Below are 24,118 nucleotides of genomic sequence, written 5' to 3' on the forward strand. Positions count from 1 at the left end.
TTAGACCCCAAACACAGACTTTCTTTTCTGCAAAGGTGTACTTCAAGAGATACATAAATAATGTGATAGCTGATAAAATAGTAGTTAGAACTTTTAGTTGGTTTGGTAAGGTTACTTTAGCCAGTGGATTAAAGGGTAAATTGAACTAAATGCAGATTTCTTTTCACATTTTTGAGATTTACATATATGGATAGAAATATGCCATCGAGTTTGACACACTGTGCATTTAAGCAGTAGGCTGTAGTTTTCTCACAGTTTGCAGAATATAAGTTAAACTGGTTCACTTCTGGTGAGGATAATACAATATCAGTCCTACAGACTGAAACGCAACCTGGAAAGATGTTCAACAAAAGTCCCGAACACTTATAGTACGAGATTCAAAACACCAGCCACACACTGTAAACGAAACGAACAAGTAGAAACGCTAAAAGCTTTACACATCACAAATGTTAAGTGTGACTCCAAAACGTGGAGGGGGGAATCTATCTTTATTTTGTTGTATAGTATGTGTATTTATTGTCTGTGTCTGTGTAGCTGTATAGTATGTGTATTTATTGTCTGTGTCTGTGTAGTTGTATAGTATGTGTATTTATTGTCTGTGTCTGTGTAGTTGTATAGTATGTGTATTTATTGTCTGTGTCTGTGTAGTTGTATAGTATGTGTATTTATTGTCTGTGTAGTTGTATAGTATGTGTATTTATTGTCTGTGTAGTTGTATAGTATGTGTATTTATTGTCTGTGTGTGTAGTTGTATAGTATGTGTATTTATTGTCTGTGTCTGTGTAGTTGTATAGTAGTATGTTGTAGTTTATTGTCTGTGTAGTTGTATAGTATGTGTATTTATTGTCTGTGTAGTTGTATAGTATGTGTATTTATTGTCTGTGTAGTTGTATAGTATGTGTATTTATTGTCTGTGTAGTTTAGTATGTGTATTTTTATTGTCTGTGTAGTTGTATAGTATGTGTATTTATTGTCTGTGTAGTTGTATAGTATGTGTATTTATTGTCTGTGTAGTTGTATAGTATGTGTATTTATTGTCTGTGTAGTTGTATAGTATGTGTATTTATTGTCTGTGTAGTTGTATAGTATGTGTATTTATTGTCTGTGTCTGTGTAGTTGAGCTGCTGCAACACTTGCATTTCCCCCATGGGGATCAATAAAGGAATATAATAATAATGTAGTGTAGAGTGCGTGCGTGTGTGAGCGCGATCAAGAGCAGAAGGCGTAGCTACATCAAAAGGGGTGGAGGGAAGGAGGGCAGAAAAAGGGGGTGAGGAGGGGAGCGGAGGTAAGAGGAGGGGAAGTGGAGTCGGTCCATGACATGAATGAACCATGTTCGGTAACGGAGGCTTAGCTCTCCCGGTGTGCTCCTTTCTCCTGCTACACATCCCGGTTTTCCCGCTAACCAACAACTGGCCCGTTAAGGTAAATAGCTCGAGGAAAAAGCTGCGCGTTCATCTCTCAAAGCTGTATCCGTTCGAAAGTGGTTCAAAGTTCTGAGAAGTTACTCTAAAGTCTGTCACTCCGGTTCTGTCTTGCTTGTCGTCAGGGACACTGTCCTTTTAGTTTTTTCACCGTTAATAATTCCCTGGACCGTTTTAAATTCGACTAAAATCCCAACAAAGCATCGATGAAATGAATTGGAGTCCAGTCCCTAGAGTTGTTCTGGTTTCGTAAAACCATTTGACCATAAAGTGTGTCTGTGTGTGTGTGAGGGAAGGCTAACTGTTAACCAATGCGGGAATGTAACTGATTCTTTTCGGCAGTCCTCAGAGAAGTTGGTGCTTTTTTTTTAATTAAAGCTAGTGGCTTGTTTTGGGGGAGAGTGTTGCATCAAAAGGGAAGAACTGCAACGACTTGATGTGTTTACATTAGACAACAAACAAACTGTGAAATGACATAAATGACCCGTTCTCCAGATCACATGAACATGACCTGTTATATAGCCTGTTGTGAGGGTTTATCTTAACAACCAGACCAAAATACCTTTCTTTGGTTTTTGGTCTGTCTCTCATACTGCTTCCACCAACTCATCTTGCCTGTTCGTTGATGGTTGTGTAAGCTAAAGACAGCAGCCTTTTGTCCACCTGGACCACTTCCATCCATCGGGCGTAAAAGAACCAGTGCATGCAACTATTTATGTTTTATTATTCAGGCAGATTTTTGTGAATCTAAATGATGGTTCATTTAGGATCTTAAAATTGTAATCTGTGTGTTGTCTTCTTAATTGTAATACTTTTTTTTACATAATGTCGTCTGCAAAGACTGGTGTTTGTGTCTCCAGTTCTCCTCTGTCATTCCACTCAGAACTCTGGCAGTGTGTGTGTGTGTGTGTGTGTGTGTGTGTGTGTGTGTGTGTGTGTGTGTGTGTGTGTGTGTGTGTGTGTGAGAGAGATTGATTGTCAGGGAGAGAAAAAAAAGATCCTTACCGTACTTATTGAGGCCCATTTGTAAATTGGATATCAGGTAAAATGGTTATTACGGTACATCTTACATTAACTAACTGAGTTACTGTTTATTACAGTGTAATTGGGTGAACATCTTTTTTGTATAAAAAAATTAGACTTTTTTGTTGTGCCCAAGTAAAAAGTGGAAATGAATGAAGTGTAAGGAGGCAAACATGGGAAATTGCAGGATAGACAACATCTCTGCCTTAACATTACATGACTAAATGACCCATTTGGCTGCTCTCTCACTGTGGGCTTAATGACCAGCAAGCTGACAGAAAAACTAACCCATTGATCTTCTCCCTGACCAAAAGGCTTACACAGTCTGACTGTTCAACTCACTACAGAAGACAACATGGTGACAGACAGCCGGCCTCTCTGGGTGTCTTGGGGTCTCATGGTTGAAACTCTAAACAGATGCATGACCAAAGGCTGTGCAAACAATTGTTTGCAGACTCTTTGTCCTAGCAGCATTCACAGTTCTTCTAAACCATAAACGCTGCTTGGTTTCTATGCACATGAATGGACTGAACGTTAATGCCCTAGAGTTAAATGCCCCATATTTTTCTGTTTAGCATTTTTTATCATTCAGACCGATCATTGTTGCCATGAAAGAAAGAACAGTGTACAGAGAGCAAGCGGGGAGGATTTCTGGATGTGAAGCTGAGCTGTGTGGATGAAGTTGACTACACATAAAATTGATGGCAACAGTAAAAAAAAAAAAAAAAAAAAGAAGTAAAAAAAAGTTGTGGGGCGCTCTCAACAACTGGCATAACATCTAAAAGCCTATGCTGGCAAAGACTAATGAAAAACATTGTCTTCCAAAAGTTCTAAAGCAGTCTTTGCATATTATTACACTGAAACATAAAGCAGCATAGCAACAGTGAGGCAATGCTTTCTATTTAAAGGCTTGGCTTTATTGTGTCGTTACCATCTTTTAGTTTGAAATAAGCTTTCCTATCAAGACATGAGAAATTATTTGCTTAATTCAACTTCATGCACACTTTTACATACATACTATAATAAGGTGCGCTCAAATTTAAATGTGGAAATATTTGTGAAAAATGCTTAGGAAGAGTAGCCCAATGCTTTTAAACATTAAATAATATTGCTTCAATTTAATACGTTTTAGAGACATACACATTTCCACATGTGTATTCATGGCCTTTCACCTTGACAATCACAGTGGACTTAATATTGGAGCCTGACTAAAAAAATGGGATTTTTTTTTCAAGCCAATTATGGCAGCAATATTTGAGATGAAAATCTAATAACGATGTATTAGCCGTTATAAAAAAAAGAGCACTAGACATTCTTTCAACTTGTTCAACATTTTGTGATTGAGCTTTGCAAAATGGTTGATCGTTGATTCATAAACAATGTAATAAATGGCCATTTCCATGTTGATTTGTAGAATAAATGTGAACACACAGGACAGGCTGTCCAGCATTGTAGGTCAGCACTGTAACGTATTCCAACATGAGAAAGATGTAGTGAAGTTACATTGGAAGGAATATGGTAAGTTACAGGTTATCTTAGGAGAGTTTCCTTTGCAATCCTCATCCTCAAACCACAACCCCTCACACTAGAGAGTCGTTAGCATGCTTTCTGTACTGACCTCTTTAACAGAGCATGTCTCCACGTTGCACAGGTAATGCCGTTATTTGGTCACTGAACCATAAAAATACACTGGCTCTGCTGCAGTGCATCCTCCAACCAGACATGAAACTGTCTTTTAACTTTGATAGTAAGCAACTATTACTGTCTATTTTCAGCTCTAAAACCCTATGAATATCCCTCACACACACACACACACACACACACACACACACACACACACACACACACACACACACACACACACACACACACACACTATAGAGATGTGTGTGTTTATGTGTTGAATTAGCCAGGGGGTAATCTGACAGAGTAAGGAGCCTGTGTCAACTTGTTTAGGACCCCGTTGAGACAACACAGTAGTGGGACTTTAAACCTTGGTCTTTGTGTGTGTGTGTGTGTGTGTGTGTGTGTGTGTGTGTGTGTGTGTGTGTGTGTGTGTGTGTGTGTGTGTGTGTGTGTGTGTGTGTGTGTGTGTGTGTGTGTGTGTGTGTGTGTGTTTTGTTGGGTTGAGGGATTCAAATATACCACCTTATTGAGACTTTAAGCAAATCGCATCTTTCTGATACATTGCAAACCAAATAGTGTCTTCCATCTGGACATTGGGCAGATTTTTCTCAATTTAGAATTTTACATTAGCTCAAATTCCACACACCCTACATTTACTTTGATTTGTGTTTTAAGAACCTACAAAATTGTATTGCTGATTTTAGTGATGAACCTCTCCTTCATGTTCTCATTTTGCAAGAAAGAGATTTTTAAATAATGACACGATGAACCCATTTTTTGGTATGCAGCATTTATACTAGTGGTTTTTAGTATAGTAGCAATCCAAAAAGTTAAATATTGATGAGTGCCAGACTAATAATGAATCCTTTCAGAGATCATTGGCTAGTTTCCATAAGACAAACAAACCTGCAAAAGTATTTAATTTAAGTTACAGTCAAATTTAAAATCTGTAAACCCGAACTCTGTGTTTCACACGTGACAAAACTCCTGGGTGAATGTCCTGTGTTTGTTTGACCAACCAATCCATCCTAATTCTAATTCAACTATGATGAGAAAGGTTTTTGTGGAAGGCTACGTGAAAAAAATTGTAATCCGGAAGAAATATGTGTCCCTCGAAACCTTCGTTTTATGGGTGACTGGGCTACAAATAAATATACCTGTTCTTTTTAGACCCCAAACACAGACTTTCTTTTCTGCAAAGGTGTACTTCAAGAGATACATAAATAATGTGATAGCTGATAAAATAGTAGTTAGAACTTTTAGTTGGTTTGGTAAGGTTACTTTAGCCAGTGGATTAAAGGGTAAATTGAACTAAATGCAGATTTCTTTTCACATTTTTGAGATTTACATATATGGATAGAAATATAGATCAGCAAATCCCCCCTTATTCATGTGGGGTCACAGAGTAAAAATGATCCATGTTCATGTGTACGTGTGTGTGTTTGTGGTGTGTGTCTGCCAGGACAGAAGTGAAGGGAGGTTGGAGCAGCGTAATATCCATCTACAACCACACAGCTTAAGAGGTCACAATGTCAAACAGACAAGCAACAAGGTACTGTGATCACACTCATAAACTAGCGCACAACTTAATCTGTATCCTTGTCTAACGTTTCACATCTAATGTAAATGTAATATGTGTCTGACTGTCATATGTGAGACCCTCCATCTTTGCAGATAGAGCCATTTAAACCTTAAAGGACAGACTAGTGTCTGACGAGTTTCCTGCCAAACTCCAACTCCAACAGTGCAATTTGATATGTCATACCTCACCCTAGTGCAAATGACACACCAGATCGGTTTGCTTTTACTGACTGTTGTATATTTTCTCCCAGGAGGTGTTTCAGTGGTGGGGAGAGTGGTCCAGTTGGTCCTCTTGTTCCAGGAGTTGTGGAGGAGGAGTGAGGAGTCAGGAGAGACACTGTCTGATACAGAGGTAGTGTGTTCAAAAAGCTATGTGGTTGCATGTATACTGAGGGGATTTAAAAGGGTATGATTTTTTGTGAAATGCAACTACCAATCATCAGATGTGACCAATGTGGTGTTTGGTCTTTTGCTTTAAATAAAAAGGCAATCTTGAATTCAATCAAAGCTTGTCGGGACAGCTGCTATACTTAAGCCACTTGAGGCTGTGATTTTCAGTGATTTTACAACAGCTAAGTGGTGTTGAAATCACTGTTGTTATTTTCTATATTTAAATAAACACACAGCAATTTTTTCATTGATAGCAAATAATAATTTTAACAATGTAGTTTTAATAATTTAATTTGTCTTCTGTTGGGGCCAAACTATGTAGGTAACAAGTAAATTATACATTCCAGAAGCATAGTTTGTAATTCAAGTATTCTTTTTTAGTGAGGAAAGGTCAACGTTACTCTTTGCCTGAGTCATTATTACAGCCTCTCTGATTTATCTGTCTATGTGTTCTCATCAAAGACGCAAATGAAGGACAGAACGGGTGGTGCACTAATAACTCCTAAGACCTATAAATGAGTTAGCATTAGCCTAATGATAAACTTTTTACTTCTGGCGATGCATTCAAAAATCATAAAAGTAGTGTTCATTTGTGATGATTATCTTGCTGAAGATGTGTACAAATCATAAACTTGTGTTTGTCACAGAGCTTATTTCTGCAATGATCCAAAATCCAATGGAAAAATCCCATTAGCAATTTCTTGTCCAGTCGGATGATCAGGTCTGAAGACAGTGAACAGACCACATAGTCTGTTTTGTGGCCCCAGCTTTGTTTCTTGACTTTCTAGCTCTTCAGCTTCTCTCTTTTAATTTAAAGATGTCTTATTTGTTTTTTATCTTCTTCAACTATTCGATCCATCTCTTCAAACCACTTAACCACGCTTAGACCATCCATTATCACAATTCATAACAAAATTTGATATTAAACCAGACGTGCAACTGCTTGGCGTCAAACCAAACAAGGCCCCTTAGCTGTGATATAATCACAACATATCATGGACTGAAGACAGCTATTGCTTTTATAAAATGGTCATCAAGTATGGCCACATAAAAGTTCCATTTCAAATATTTTTTATTATAAATAATAATGTTCACAATAAAATAGGCCCTCTTGTGCTGGCTGCCTGCTCATACCGAGGCAGTTGCTATAGAATTATTGCTTTTGAACTTACATTAGCTTAGCATATTTCTTTTTTCATCACAGGCTAATGTTTAATTGATTAAAAAAAAATTACATTATTATTATGTTGTCAATTATTGTGCAAGACCTGAAAAACTGTCCAGTGTCAGTAGGATGACTTTTAATAACTGCTTGTGCTTGTGGATGTGTGTTGCTTGCGGTGGCGAGGATGTTACCCCTTTTTTTCTCGGGTCCCTTAGTTTTGGTTGGCGATAGCTCTGGAGAGAGGTTTCACATTTGTGGCCCCTTGCGGCAATAATCTCAAAACAGGCAAAAGATTGTTTGAGAATCTTGGTGAATTTCTGCTGCCTTCCTGCTTGCTTGCATATTCTAGGCGACATTGGTGAACCTCCTCTTCATGTAGCGCTGCATGTTGTATAGCAGGTGGATTTTTTTCTGGAGATGGGCACTGCTCAATCTACTCCTCCATATAGAATAACCTTTAATGTGTCTGTTTTGTAGTGGGTTTTAGGTAACTACTTTGTAACCTGTTGTGTATTAGTAGTGACCCCCGTGACCCTGTCTCTTAGCGACCATGACAACATATTAGTCTTACTTCTTTTTTTATATATAGACTACTGAATACTGAAAGTGCAAAGGAATTGGGCGTCATAGCATTGGTATGTTGGAAATATATCCCCGTTATAAACTAATCAGATTGCTTCATTTTAACGACACGTTTTATGATGTAAATGATTTCCCTGTTAAACTTGGAATCTGTGTGTAACAGCTTATTTGTCTGTTGTGTAGAAAAACACTGAAACTCCATTTCTGTTAGATCCCAAACAATCCTGTTACCATGTCAGGAGATATAAATGATTAATCAAGTTACCCTTCATGACATCATAAATATAAAAAAAGTGTGTAGCCAACTGGAAGAGGCCAACTCAACATACATGAAAGGTCATTATTTTGTGATTTTCTGAGAGTTCTATTTTCACATATCTCTGCCAACTATGGCTATGTTGTTATTAGAGGCGTTCAAAATGGGTGAAAATGCAATATCAATTTTATGTTCAAATTAGCCCCAAAATTGCACTGTACCTCCTAAATACACAGAACCTCAGCCGCACCACTCCACCTATTCTATGCAGGTGTTTGGAGACAGGAAATGACCAAACACACAGCCAGCCTTTTGCATTTGCTAGCTTGGTGCTGTCAGGAAAATAGGGCCCAAAGTCCTGAGAATGAAAGATACAATTTAATGTTAAAAATAATCACCGGCTTGATATTTCATGATTCATTCATGTATCGTACACAAAGTGTATGCAAAGACATAAAGGAAACGTATGTAACGTTATGCACACAGCAACAACACATGGTGGGAGAGTGAGTAGGGACATGGCCACATACAAAAGGGAAGTTAGGTAGAGAGCGTTGATAGAATGTGTGTGTTTGTAGCCATCTTGTTACCTTTGACCTCCCCCTGTCAGACTTGCGGAAATGTCTGTCAACCAAGATTAACGCCACTCTGCCCTCACTGTTGGCCTTCTTCCCCCTCCTTCCCCCTCCCCCCTTCTTTTCCTGTCTTTGTTATTCTCCTTCACATTTTCTCCTCTCATGTCTGCCCCTTTTACTCCTCTTTCCCTTTTTTACCCTTTTCTCTCCTCTCCACTCCTCTTTTCCACACTATTCTCTTCTACTACCCTAACTTATTCACCTCCTCCCCTTTTTGCTTCTCCTGCTCTTTTCTCCTCCTTTTCTTCTCCTGCCCTACCCTCATCACCTTCTACCAATTAGATGTGACACCCTCACATAGTGACCTCTCACTCACCTCTTTCTGGAGTCTCTCCTACTTTACCGTCTTAACAGTGTAGGAGGATGGGCCGACGAAAGATAGACATATAGATCTATAGATCTATAGATAGATAGATAGATAGATAGATAGATAGATTGATAGATTGATAGATGAGGTTTGTGTAGGGGGTGCAGTTAACATGGTAATGAAAGACAGATGCATTGACTCCTGTAGGTCATTCTCAACAAACAACACACACACACACACACACACACACACACACACACACACACACACACACACACACACACACACACACACACACACACACACACACACACACACACACACACACAGAATTAGGATAATGTTTACCATAAACTACAGCATTCTTAAACAGATTTTTCGTGGTGCAACTGTTGCAAACACATGTTACTTGTTGCAACATTTTGCAAACGTGAAGTTCTGAGACCCTTGAGATGTGTTTCCATCAGCTGGTGAAAAGTGAATTAGGAGGTCCAACTATTTTACTGTCAAAAAACACATTCAAGTTGTTATTGTTCCTCAGAGCCAGCTGTTGTTGATCAGATGTCATGTTTCCTCTGAAGACATTAATGTATGAACTGCAAGTAGTCACACAACAGTGTTGAACGCTAAACACAGCAAGCCCGGAATGACATTTGTACTTGGCAATGTGACAATCTGACTTTTAAACTGTATAAAGTTTGACCATTCAGCAGGCCCATTGTACATACATCATCATATCCGTTGCCTTTCACCAACTATTTGTTAATGAAAGTACTCTAGAGTTATATTTATATAGCTGAAGTTTGTATCAAAGTGACTTACAATAAATGCATTCAGCCAAGAATTATGCAAGTACATCAACTTCATCAAATATGCTGAACCGCTTCAACTGATACATTAAGAACTAATAACACGGAGAAAGAGGCGCCCTCTCGTAGTGAGGAAGTAGCAAGCTGGTTGGCATAAGCACAGCCTAGTGGACGGACTGGGATGTATGGTTTAACCATATCTTGAATGAGCCTGATCCATTTGCTGCATGGTACGCAAGGATCCAAGAGCCCCAGGGAGCCAGTGCACGGTGCAGTGGAGTGCGGTAATGTAGGAGAACTTAGGTATGTTGAAGACCAGCCACGCTGCTGCATTCTGGATGAGCTGCAGAGGTCGGATGGCACATGCAGGCACACCACCTAGTTGCATTAGTCCAAGAGTGAGATGACAAGAACCTGAACCAGAACCTGCGCCACCTCCTGGGTGAGGAACTGACTTATCCTTCTGATGTTTTTGAGAATAAAGTTTCAACAAGAGCGAGTTGTTGCTCAGATCTTGGCAGCAAAGGACAGCTGGTCACCCACTGTCATATCCAGGTTCCTTGACGTCTGAGGGGACACCACAGACTTCTCAGTGTTCTCAGTGGTGATGGAGAGGTCCCAGACGGGAAATGCCTTCACCTTACTTGACTCATCCTTCTTGTTAGCAAAGACACAACTGGAGAAATTCATTTTATTTAGTTCTTGGCCAGAGTACAAAATATGAAGTAGTATGTGACGCTGTTATTGCCTTCTCTTGCTACACCAAACTGAGGAGACAAAGGCCATTTCCCTCTCTCAGATGGCGGTGTGGATGTGAAGCTATAGGCAATGGCAATATAATGCATTATTTGGTGTAACTTGTGTATTGTCCATGTAATACAGTTTATAAAACATATTGTATTATTCTGTATCCTCTCTCTGTCTCAGGCTGTCCACCACCCAGAACGTAAACAGTTCATATTGTGTTGGCTCTCCTAAACAGTACCAGCTCTGTCCAAACCAGGTATGATGTCACACTGATACTGATACTATAAAAACGAGTACTCAATTGAGTCCTTAACCATAGAATACAGGGGTAAATGGTAGAAATCAATAAGAAAAACGTATAAAGGGTAACATTCCGTTTTATTCAACCTGGTCCCTACTTTTCCATATTTTTATGTCTAACTGACTAATATATAGATTACACTGCAGCCCTTGGCCGTCTGCTCTCTACAGAGCTCTAGCTCAATACTGGACCAATTTCAACAATTGTTGTTCCCATTTGTCAGTTAGACACAAAGACATGGGAAATAAGGGTTTAGGTTGAAAAAAACAAAGTCGGGCTGCACAGTGGTGTAGTGACTAGCACTGTCGCCTCACAGCAAGAAGGGCCTGGGTTCAGTCCCCGGGCTAGACGGCCTTCCGTGTGGAGTTTGCATGTTCTCCCCTTGTCATTGTGGGTTCTCTCCGGGTTCTCCGGCTTCCTCCCACAGTCCAAAGACATGCAGCTTAGGTTAATTGAAGACTCTAAATTGCCCGTAGGTGTGGATGTGAGCATGAATGTTTGTCTGTCTCTATATGTGTCAGCCCTGTGATAGTCTGGAGACCTGTCCAGGGAACCCTGCCTCCACCCCCCCACTCTTTAAGCTGCAGGTTGTTTTTCTGTATGTGTTTGTGGGTTTTGTTGTATTTTTCAGCCCTGTCCCAGCCCCACGGTAAGCTTCAAACAGCACCAGTGTTCCCAATTCAATTCTAAAGCCTTTGGAAGAAGATACTACCAGTGGATCCCTCTTTACCCTGGTATGATGCCCTTGTGGATTAATAAAGTTGTATTGTATTGTATATGAATCTATGGTCTTAGTCTTTCTTCCAGTCCTTTTCAGTTTTCCATCTGTCTGTCTGTCAAATATCAATCTTGAAGTCGATGTTAACCACAATGCCTTGGTATTGCCTCTGTCCATACTCCTAGCCATCTATGCTGGACATTAACATTCACAACTTTGTGAATAAATGAAAGTCAAATGTTGAAAAATTGTCAATCTTCTGAAAAGTGTTTAGTTTGACTGCATACATAGAAAATGTCAGTCTTACTAAGTATAGAAAATGTGAAAGACTGATTTTAACTCATCTATAATCCTTCAGTTAAAGCTGCACAAGGCAACATTACATTTGGCCGATCCCAAATGATAACCACATGTAACTAAATGAGTTCTGTAGACTTCATTGCACAGAAATCCTTCATTGTGATGTCACTAAAGTAAATATCTTTTAAAATATGTAATTCCCTGTGTAGCTGATTACATCAGCATCTCCAATAAGCCATGTGACCTGCAGTGCACAACCATCAGTGGTGAGAGACAGCTGCTAGTTCGCCCACGATGGTACATTCTGTCACGATGCCAAGTACCATGGAGTCTGTATAGAGGGAATATGTCAGGTAAAGCAAAAAGAAAATGATATGATTTAATCTTTCTGTAAGAAATCATTTATGATGTTACTCTCATTCATAGCAAATGTTTCTTGTTGATGAGAAAACTTGTCTGGAGGAGTGATGACAACCTAAATGTCTTAAGGTTTTAATTCCTCTTCTCCTCCAGCCTGTAGGTTGTGATGGGGAGCTGTACGGCAGTAAGACAGTAGACAGATGTGGAGTATGTGGAGGCAACGGGACGTCTTGCCAGCGCATCTCTGGATCATACAGGAAGGCACTCACACAGTTAGGTAACACACACACACAAGTAGACAGATGTGCATAGAAGTATTAATTATGAACCATTATCATTAATGTCTGGTGTTGAATTTGGTAACACTGGCACACCAACACTGAATTTGCTGGATCCACATTCTAATTGATGTTACACTGAAAGTCAGCTGCTGTATCAACTGGTCCTTCAGTAACCCTCTCATCAAATGTTACTGTTATTATTGAATACACAATATCTTGACATACTGTTGGGATGACGATGTTATAGCTTCACACAGAATGTTACTGTTATATACTGATAACAGCCAGGCGGTGCATGGAGAGATTCAATTCTTTTTCATCCATTTGGTTTTAGGCAAAAAGAGTTGGAGCTGAAAATGATCCACAAAATGATTAAGAATGTAGTTTTGCAGATTGGGGGTCTGCTCCAATGTTATACATGAAGCAACATTTGTTTTTGGCCTGATCTGTACTACTGCATGCCGGCTGTGCCTACATGTAACAGGATGCATTACACTGGATCCGCGATTTTGCTACTTCTGATAAATAAACACAAAACGACAATACAGGAGATATTCCTACAGCTTAAAAGAGAAACCTTCTGTATTAAAGTTTCTCTTTTACACAGAAGAGCTTAACTGCCTTGTTAATAACTCTTGAAACACACTTATTGAAACTGGACAGAAACAAAATGAAACTCCCCAAAACCATTTATCATTTAGTCCATCCGCTATTGGTTTGGTCAAAATACATCTTTTAATGACAGCGTAAGATATGATAATATGCTGTCTGTTCCCTGCTGGATACCTCTCCTGTCCGGCTTCCTGTGGAGTAGCTGCTCTGCTGCAGCGGCTCTCACAACCACTTCAGAGGCAGACCATTAAATTAGAAAAATACAAAGACAAAAATCTGTCCAAAATCTTCCTGGTGGTCTCTGTTGTCTTTTCCAGTTTACCTTCCTGAAGAGGGTCTCCAGCACACTCAGGGGATATTTTTATTAAATCCCGTGAGAAGCCTGTGTTTAAACCTATTGAACTTTTCTGTTTTATTTAAAAAAAAAAAAAAAAATATTTCAGTTTATAGCCGCCATTTGGTTAGGTCAGACAACAAAAATACTTTGTTAGGATTAGGCAAAAAAACTACTTCAAATGTATTACACTGTTCCCTGATGATCAGTTCACAACTGATAAATGCCTGTGCCTTTGTGTAAAGTAGGTGTCTTTGTCATCAGGCTATGTGTTCATCACCAACATCCCAGCTGGAGCTTCAGACATTCAGATTATAGAAAGACATAAGACTGAGAACATCCTGGGTGAGAAACTACAACTTCTTTAAAATCAATAAACTGAGTATGAAATCAGCAGACGTAAAGCGAACAAAGTGCCACTGTAACAGAGGTTCTAGAATCTTTGTATTATTTATTATTATTAAATATATATATAAACAACAACCAGTAGCTATATAATAAGTATCACTATCTTGAAAATGACTAATCTCTTTGGTGGTTATTTTTGGGGGGTGGTTGACCCAGTTTTGAAACGTGCTGCCTTAGCTGATGTTTCCCCTCCTCTCCAGCCCTGTCAGATGAAGCTGGTCATTTCTTCTTCAACGGAAACACTGTTTTTGACAATCCTCAAAACTTCCATGTGGCAGGAACAGTGTTTAAATACCGACGTCCAAGCAATGTATTCTCTGATGGGCTGGAGTACGTCATTGCCCAGGGACCAACACTTCAAGGCCTGAATGTTATGGTAGTAAACACACACGGGACAAGGACATGTGTGTCTCATTTTACTACAATAAAGGAATGAGTTCAGTTCCAGTGTGAAGTAGTTAACCTGTGATTTTCTCTTTGGACATGAAGTACTACAACCTGAATGGGAAGCTCCCCCACATCACCTATGAATACACCATCCCCGGCACATCTTATGACATCACTGCTGCTGAAGACGTCACCACAGGCCCCTCCCAGTCCCATCTTAACTTCACCTATAACAAGGTAAATGAGGATGTCGGAGGGGATCAACTTGTAGCAACCAATGGGAGTGTGACATCCGTCCATCACTACAACACCCAGCTGGGGGATGATGACCAATCAGATGTCCAGCAACAGGAAGAAGAGGAGGAGGAAGTCCTTTGGGCGATCAGAACATCCAGCCCTCCTCCACCGGCGGCCATGTTGGTCTACAGAACGGCTGATGTTACCAGTCATGTATTCAGCCGTAATGATGTGGAGCGAGGACCTCCAGTACCTTCTGGCTACCGTGAGTCAAAGATTGATCTGTCTTATGATTGAGCTTTAAACTTTTTTGAAAATGATAACACATTTGTGCTGAGAAGCTGCCAATACACAGTGTTTCAGTGATGGTTCGTCTATTAATTAGTCGACTGACAAATAATCTTTCATAATGAGCTTGTTCTAGTTTCATTTATTCAAATGATATCATTAATTGAAACAGGCTTTTTTGTTTGTTGGAAGCAGGACCAAAGTCTGTCCATATGTACAACACTTCTAGAGTAAAATATGGCCACTACCACAGTTTTGTTGCGCCTATTTTTATACCCATTGTACTGTATATATATATATATATATATGTATATATATATATATATATAGTACAATGGGTATAAAAATAGGCGCAACAAAACTGAACATCAACAAAACATCTAAAAACATGAGGTATTCCCTGCACAAAATGGTAATGGCTGAGCCAGTGGCTAGCAGCTTACGGTGCTAGTAGTACAATCAGTGCAAAAAATGGCAATAGTGCTGACAGAGCAAACAGTGTTAGGTTGGGGGAGGCCTGGAGGCTACGCTGCCATGGCGATGCTGTAAGTGGGGCTCAACAGAGAGATTCTCATGCACTAAAATGCAAGAGTGGCTGACCAAGCTATTTAAACAAAGCTCAGGGAAGCTCGGAATACCACCCAGAGGGAGATAGACTTCATTCTCTGCTCAGGTAGTCCACTATATGATAAGCTATTATGACCAGTATATCATCCTGGCTAATTAAATGGTGTAGTTCGAATGCAAACCTGGCCAACGACAGCAGAAAGCTGGTGTTACTCCACATTTGTTGGATTTAGAGAGTTATGAAATATGCCCCCTCTCATGCTTTCAGAAAAAAACCTTTTTTAGTCCAAACTGTGTTGTGCCCTCATCTGTCTGTCTGTCTGTCTGTCTGTCTGTCTGTCTGTCTGTCTGTCTGTCTGTCTGTCTGTCTGTCTGTCTGTCTGTCTGTCTGTCTGTCTGTCCGTCTCTCTGCCATTAATGTACTGTATCTAGCTGTTTGTCTGATTTGTCTCTCTGTTCATTAAGGAAGTCCCTCCAACTCGATTGACGAGCCATCTACCAATGATGACAACACTCTAGTGCACCCTCTCCTTGGTAGGAGAGACAAATTGAGTGAAATGAATAACTGGTGTGAGATAAGCCAATATATGGCAAATCCTCCACACAAAGGGAGAAAATAGGACATACAACAAACCCTAATAACTATGCTCAATTTAAACAGAATAAATAAGATATTATAGTCTTAACTATATTACAAAAATCTCAGCAGTACATATCTGTTAATGTCCAAGAAATCTGGACGTTTTGAAACCCCTACATTCATTTGTTTCTATCCCTTCACAGGTAGTCAGAGTGTTCATTCTGCAGCCCTGCCAGAAGATGCCCCCTATCTGCTACAGGAGGACTTGCATTACAACCACACACACTCAAACACACACTCCCTCACACAGTCAAACACACACTCCCTCACGCAGTCAAACACACACTCTGTTGAAAGCACTGATCCACATTCACCAGCAGAAACACACGTGCAAACGTTGTCAGACACAGACACAGAAACACACTCAGACCCACAGTTGGAAATGCTCACATTTACTGACACACACTCTGTTACACAAACAGAAACAGAAACGGACACACACACAGGCACACACACTGCCATCTTGGTACAGCTGCAACAGGTGTCTGCAGTCCAAGCAGCCAACACAGAGAGGTATGAGGCAACAGCTGTGGAATACAGTATGTGCATGAAGGGCACTGTCATGGTATAAGATGTCATTCACTACACACTTATCCCACATAATGTTCTACAGCTTTTTGTTTTACACGCTCACATTCAGTTTTTCTTTGCTTATAGCTTATAATGAGCAAAACTTGTGTTTTGTATGAATTTAATGACATTAATGTGTAGAATTCGGCCTGCAAGTCATGTTGTTTCGCCTCATTTTTAACATTACTGGGTGAACTTTCCTTTTTCTCCCGACAGCATCATAATGATAACCTTACTGGGTTTTTATAAAATGAACCAGAAAACAATCAGGATTAAAAAATGTGCCCAGCTGTCTCTATGTCTGTCTCTCTCCAGTAATGACTTTGACGTGGGTCTGGATCCAGATATTAGCCTGGCAGACATGTATCGCTGGAAGGTTTCTGCTTATGCTCCCTGCAGCTCGACCTGTACAACAGGTAAACACATTCACATCACGCACACAACAAGTACACCAATATGATAATACCTGCATTAGTTCTACTTTTTCTGATGATACAGCTTTTGAAAGTTGTTGGCAGTAGAAAATCTAAGTGTGGCTGTTACTGTTCATATCAGGACACCTTAGACAGAGTTCCAGACCACCGTTTTAACATTGTTCTAAATCAGTGTGCAGGTTACCACAGCGATGATGACGTTAAGTAAATTTAGGTACATTGTGTTGATAATTCCTCTCTTTCATTCTTCACTTGAAATTAAATTCGCATGCCAGAACTTTACCCTGCAGTATTGGGTTGTACTTCTACTTCAGAGGAAAACATTGTATTGATACATTTACCTGACAGAGAGATTGGTTACGTTGCAGATCCAGATTTAACTCACAGATATAACAAATAAAAATATTATGCATTATTGTTCATTAAATTATTATAGAATCAAAGTTTATAGTTATAGTTTCATCATAGTTTTATTGAATGTCAGGCTAAAACTGTCAGGCTAAAACTGACCACTTACAGCGTAAGTGGTAAAAGGAAGATATCGGAAACATTTCATTTGTTTCTCTATTACGCCTAATATAAAAATCAAACCACTTAGACAACAAGCATGATGGAGGCACTGTGGACATACAGATGAAATTCATGCACATATTTTTTAGAGTTGCCCAAAAATAAACCATACGGGGATAGACTGAATACAGCATTTAACAAGGTATTAGGACATAAAATCCCAATTGTTTTTATACCTGGGCATATAACTAAAGTGCTGCTGAAGGAAAATAACGACTTGGTCAAAATCATACTCACAACTGGCAGGAAGGCCAAAAGGAACTGGCTTATAACGGACCCACCCAGACATAGACAGTTATTAGATATAGAACAAAAAATATTTTTTATGGGAGAAAAAAAAGAATCATAATCAAGAGTGAAAGAAGATAATAATAACAAAATAAACAAATGAATTACGTTCAAAAATAAAGACATAGGCTCTGTATAAACTCATATGTAAACAAGCACAACAGTGGATATAGTAATTATTATGACAGGTCTGGCCCTATATCAGCTGCAACACACATGCATTGCACGATGTTGATCTACCTCTGTACTCTGTGTACTCTGTGTACTCTGTGTTAACATTGTGTGTCTGTGTGTATTGCCAGGTATCACCACTAGCTACGCCCTTTGTGTCCGGTACGACGGTACTGAAGTCGATGACAGTTACTGTGACTCTCTGACCAGACCTGAGCCCACACATGAGTTCTGCACTGGGAAGGAATGTCCTCCAAGGTACTACCCTTACTCAAGTGGAATTCTTCAGACTTTGGCACTGGTTTCATTTGCAAATGGCAAAAAGAAATAAAGAATGAAACAAGAATTCATAAGTCATACTGGGTAGAAATTCAAAAAACATAACCTGAATTTGGATTGACATCTCTTATTGTGACTGAAATGGTTTTATACTCCCACAGTAACTGAAACTGTATTAAATATGTGACCATCTTGAAACCTTCTCCTCAGATGGGAGACCAGTGGTTGGAGTGAGTGCTCTAGAACCTGTGCTGAGGGTGTTCAATATCGCACTGTGCGCTGCTGGAAGATGCTGTCGCCCGGTCTCGACTCTTCCGTCTATGATTCACTTTGCCTGTCACATGACCTTCACAAGCCAGCCAATAGAAAGGTCTGCCTTGGCCAGAGCTGCGGACCCCAGTGGGAGGTGTCTGAGTGGTCCGAGGTAATACACCAAGCCACGTTGCAATGCTTCTGGTGTAGGGGTGTGCAATGGTACTGTCAACATTGATATCTAGTGTTTTCATTTACATCTTTAGGTCATGAAATCTGATTTTGTAAAGATCAAACAGCAAAAAACATAGAGCAATATCCAAGAACTGCCAGCATTTATTCTGTGTCCCAAAAGTTCATTAAAGCTTTCAAAGATTTCAACATCAGAATCTAAACATTTCCGTGTGCAGAAATCAGTATCACAAACTAACTAACTAAACATACTGTATGTAACGTGGCATCTTTTCAGCAGGTAGATAAAGTTATATTGGCATTTAAATCTTAAGACCTACAACCGAAAAAATACAAGCAATAATAACCGGCATCCATCCGTCCATTAATGTTTGAGTCATTAGGAGAGCTGAATGCAGCCCAAATGTCTTCAGAGACTCTCCTGCTCCTGCCTGAGGACCAAAGCGGCGACAAAGCCAGTGCCAGTCATCATAGACCTCCATATTAAAATGCCTAACTTTACTGTTCCACAGACAATCCACCTCTCTGCCCATTTTGTAGAGTGTCTGTCTCATCACTGCCAAGATGGCGACGGCCGGGATTTTTGAGGAGTTAGCTGAATGATATGGCTGTACTGTGATATAACACATACATGCTGGTGGTAATATTGACATTTCCACCAAATTTATAAAAATTGAATGGCTTGAAAATGATTCAACACGCCATCTACTGTTTTTGAAACAGCCCTGAACCTTGCAGGGCCCATGCTGACATAGAATTGACCAGTTGAGACTTATCTAGGTCATGAAATGTATATAAAAAATAATGTTAACGCCCTCTAATCAGAAGCCAGTGAATTTCACTGAGCAACTATGCTCCACACGGCAACCTGTAACGTGTATTAAAAATGAATTCATATTGTAAAGTATTCAAACTATACAGTTTTTGTTGCAGTATTGCTCAAGGAAGCTCATGTGTGTTGCACATAATGGGTATGTGTGTGTGTGTTTGTGTGTGTCACTGTGTATGTTAGTGCTCGGCGCGTTGTGGCTCTCGGGGTGTCCGCACTCGGGAGGTCCGTTGTTCCATGGAAATGAGACTATGTAACAAGTCTTCTCAGCCAATAGAAAGTCAGGAATGTGAAGGCCCGCCCTGTGACAGAAGATGGACAGTTTCTGACTGGGGACCTGTGAGTTGACGACACACACATAGCTTCAGCATCCAATCCATTAACACACCAGCGTTTTAACACGGGTCATTCAATATTTAGTTGATGAAAGTTTTGTATTTTCAATGAAAAATGTCTGTGTATGCACCAGTGCTCCGGTGTGTGTGGAGAGGGAAGGATGGTTCGTGCAGTGACGTGTCGATCATCAGGTGGGTTAGTGATGTCAGAAGAGCAATGTGACCAATCACTGCGCCCGCTGGCCATCTATCCCTGTGGTGACAGAGATTGCGCCCCCCACTGGGTTGAACAGGAATGGCAGCAGGTAAACACATAAAGAAGTCCTTGGAGCTCTTGTTAGCTTATTTTTGGGCTGGTGGGGGAATTTGTACTTCTTTGACACCAGCAAAATCAAAGTCATGTTTTTCTTGTGCGTGTGTTTGTTGTGTATGTGTGTTCCAGTGTAATGCTACATGCGGGCGTGGCGTGCGTCAGCGTCAGGTGGTGTGTGTTGGGCTGGAAGGCGGTGTGTTCAAACAGTTTCCAGACAGCAGTTGTGACCACACCAACAGACCAGAGACCAGCTCCTCCTGCTTCCAGAGACCCTGCTCCAAATGGTTCACCACATCCTGGTCTCAGGTACTGTCTGTCTGTATGCCTACCTACTGATGTACAGGACATAACCACAAGGATCTTCACTCAGGGGGGGGGCTAATTGTATACATTACAGACCCTTCATAAATATTCTGTGTCTGTTAGTGATGTCAAAGAAGGAAATCTTGTTTTGTACATCCAGCTGTATTTGAGTGTCTGTAGGTCTGGTCATCAATAACATGTAGAGAACATGTTCCCCTCATGCCCCCACAGTGCAGTAAGACCTGTGGGAGTGGCATCCAGGTTCGTGAAGTGAAGTGTTACCAGGGGGAGGAGCTGGTAACCAGGGGCCACAGCTGCAACTCTGCCCTCAGGCCAGAAGCCAGACAGAGCTGTGAAATCCAGAGCTGTCCGACGGAAGCACCAGGTATAACAACAAACACTTACTGTAGGTGATGCAACATTTCAGCAGGCTTTCTGCTCCATCAGCACAGGATAAATAATGTCCCAGCTGCATCAATGTGAGAAATGGTTTTTCTGTTGTGCCCTAAGTGGAGCATTTAAACTTCTTTATAATATTTTCAACATATTTCATACTTTTTGTGGCTTCTGTGTGTTTATCCAGCAGCAGCCCCAGCAGCATCAATAGTAGTAGAAGACTCCTGCCAAGACAAACCAACAGCCAACTGTGCCCTGGTCCTAAAGGTGAAACTGTGTTCCCACTGGTACTACAGAAAGGCCTGCTGCCAGTCCTGTAAGGCACCAAGACCATAAAGTCACTACTGTAACCTCTCACCTCAACCACTGGTACCAAAGGTCACATTACATTCGTATTGGTGCTACACAAAAGCCTGCTGCTAGCAATGTAAGGCCTTACTACATTAATTTTAACCTTGTAACTCTTCCTCCTATCACTGAGGTCAAAGGTCAACCTGTGGTCACTGGCTTTATCTCCTACCTGTCAATGTTATACCTTTAATCTTCCCTCGCACAGAGAATTGCTTCTGGGAGTAAATCTGTTTTTGTATGTCGTTGTAGTACTATAGCTACTAAAGATTACCAACCAAAAAGAACAGTTCCAGGGGTGAAAACCCCCCCACCCATCGTCCATTACCGCATGTAAAGTGATGCCACCTGTAGTAAATGTGTGTAAGTGGGTTTGTATGAGGTACTCTTCCATAGTCAGTGTATTTCCTACAGTAGATGGCAGTTGGCACACTCCCAGTTTGGAGAACCAGACAGGAGAACCAGCATTGGAGCAAAGCAGTGTTCTGCTGTGTACAGGGGCAGCAGCAATTTATATATTTTAGCCACCTAGAAAACCAACCAGTCATGCTGCAGTTTACATGATTGTCTGTCCAAAATGTCATCATTTTATCCTATTTTTATCCTATATGTGTGTGAAATTGTCATAATTAGCATATGCATTCTTGAGTTATGGCCAAAAATGTGTTTGGTGAGGTCACAGTGACCATTGACTACCAAATTCTAATCAGTTTATCCTTTAGTATAGGACGTTTATTCCAAATTTGAAGCAATTCCTTCCACGACCGGAAAGACAACCCAAAAACATAACTTAAATAAATCCAAACTATCCATATAATGTTCCACCAAAACGAGATCATCAAAAAGCACATGAAAGCCCGTGGCAGCTTTGTTGTTACTGTGGCAACAGACAAGGACAGACTGGACCAGGTCTGAGGAGCTCAGCTGCATTTTTGTCCCTGGTCCTGCTACACATAAACAGCCCTGTATTCATACTGCTGATATGAAACCAAGCTCTTTTTACGACTACTTAAACATTTGTATTTACACAATATACAGACACAACACCTACTGCCCTACACTGACTCACGTACCAGAGTTACTCCCAACCTCACTGTTGCTCCCTTTTCAACACAGTACCAACAAGCTTACTGCTTCTTCATTGTGATCACCTGATCCACGTCATGGCTCCATTTTGCCTCCAACTCCTCACAGAGCTTCCTTTAGGAGCCACACAAATCCTCAAACAACTTATCACATATGAAGCTGTACTACGCAACACCTGGAAACACTATAATTTGGGAAAAAGACAAAAAATTGCAAAGATTTTGTTGCAAAAAAAAAAGTAAATGCAAGTGCTGTGAAAGATGCACCTGCAGGTACAGTAACGTCTGAGCACCTGGTTCTACTGCTGTAGACATCTCAGATGAGACAGCTCAACAAGGGATTCAATGAAAGTTCATCACTGGAGATGCTGTACTCAGAATAGAAGAATAGAACAAACAGCGCACAAACCACAAACAGCTGAGAAGCACGAGTGTGTCTCCGGTGAAAACTGTTGAGGCCAAACTCTCATCCATCAGATTCACTGCATACATTTCACTGTCAGACTGTTGTTGTTTGTTACTGTAGTCACAGCTGCTGTTGTTGTTGTTCTTGCTTACTGTATCTCACATAAAAAATAAAAGAGACGCTGTTTTTTTCTGAAGCATCTGTGTTTGACTCGTGATTGCTGCTCGTCTTGGTCACAAACACTGGAAACCAAATAACCTACCAAAGAAGGGTCAGCTGATCATATACAGACCCTACTGAATAACAAGGTAAAGACCGGAAAACCTAGAAACTCACAGTATCAGTGAAATGCTTACATTTCAATAGTTGCCAGCTTAACCATGGAAATTCAAGCTGGGGTTGTACAGGAGCCAAATAGAGGAGATGTAAGGTTATATACTGTGAATGAAGGAGCATTAACAGAGGAGAACTGTGGGTAATAATTAAGCTATCACCTGAAACATGACCTGCTTCCTCTGGGGTGAGTGTCATTATTGATCGCTGTGTTGTTAAGAATACTCCTCCCCTTACCATGCGAGTTAAACATTGTCATGGTAACAAGAGATGGGATCCCATAGGATGGGCCCCATGGTGAAACCAAATGACACACATGATTGAACACCAATTACTCCTCTTAACTGGTCTCGACAAGGCACTTTGGATCTCTGGCTTACAGACACTAAGAGGACCTGCAGGTGATTTCATCTTGACATTTTGACGAGATTCATTAAGCTGTCACTATATTGTACCTCTGAGGATCTCTGACAAACTTCTTCGTGTGTGTGTGTGTGTGTCTGCAGGACAAAACCACCAGCTCTACAGACAAGGTGAGTTACCTGAACCTGGACTAACACAGCACCTGATGTTCAAACGTTTGCAGAGTAGGTGATCCATGCTCTATGTCAGAGATATTAAGAGTGAATCCATCTAAGAACAATTTCAACTGTCAATGTTTCTACAGAGGTGTCTGACAATTAATACACTGCGACTTGCTTTAACATTAGTGAGTCAACATTTTGGAGAATAATGACAATTCACAATAGAGGGTATTGTGATGTAAATCCAGGTTGTTGAAAAATGGCAAATGGGGAAAAAAGTTTACTTTAGCTAATATTGACATACTCCAGAAGAATAAAGGGCAAACAGGTGATGAAGCTGCTTTCAAACTTTAATAGACGCTCAACCTCATCCTCATTCTTTGAACAGCAGACCACAGTGTTGCAGATTGATTTTTCCTTCTGCCCAGGCTTACTTCAGTGTGCTGTTCAGTTTGCACACATTCAGGACAGGGCTTCCATATCCGATTTAATACTATACCATTACTCAGAAG

General features: G+C 40.4%; 1 protein-coding gene across 1 annotated transcript; it reads left to right on the forward strand.

Moving 5' to 3' along the window:
- Positions 1-1,326: 1,326 nt before the first annotated feature.
- On the forward strand, positions 1,327-22,917 carry si:ch211-267e7.3 (ADAMTS-like protein 2). Its single transcript, XM_054627336.1, is given in 22 exon segments — positions 1,327-1,425; positions 5,536-5,625; positions 5,906-6,006; positions 10,726-10,801; positions 11,478-11,580; positions 12,074-12,149; positions 12,151-12,217; positions 12,378-12,501; positions 13,716-13,796; positions 14,060-14,235; positions 14,349-14,748; positions 15,804-15,872; positions 16,122-16,227; positions 16,276-16,491; positions 16,864-16,964; positions 18,143-18,269; positions 18,501-18,714; positions 19,747-19,902; positions 20,033-20,203; positions 20,341-20,517; positions 20,746-20,899; positions 21,098-22,917. Coding segments are annotated over 22 exon segments (3,027 nt in total). The 5' UTR covers positions 1,327-1,332; the 3' UTR covers positions 21,247-22,917.
- The last annotated feature ends 1,201 nt before the right edge of the window (positions 22,918-24,118 follow it).

The sequence above is a fragment of the Anoplopoma fimbria genome, chromosome 3 (genome assembly GCF_027596085.1).
Source record: "Anoplopoma fimbria isolate UVic2021 breed Golden Eagle Sablefish chromosome 3, Afim_UVic_2022, whole genome shotgun sequence".
NCBI classification, from domain to species: domain Eukaryota; kingdom Metazoa; phylum Chordata; class Actinopteri; order Perciformes; family Anoplopomatidae; genus Anoplopoma; species Anoplopoma fimbria.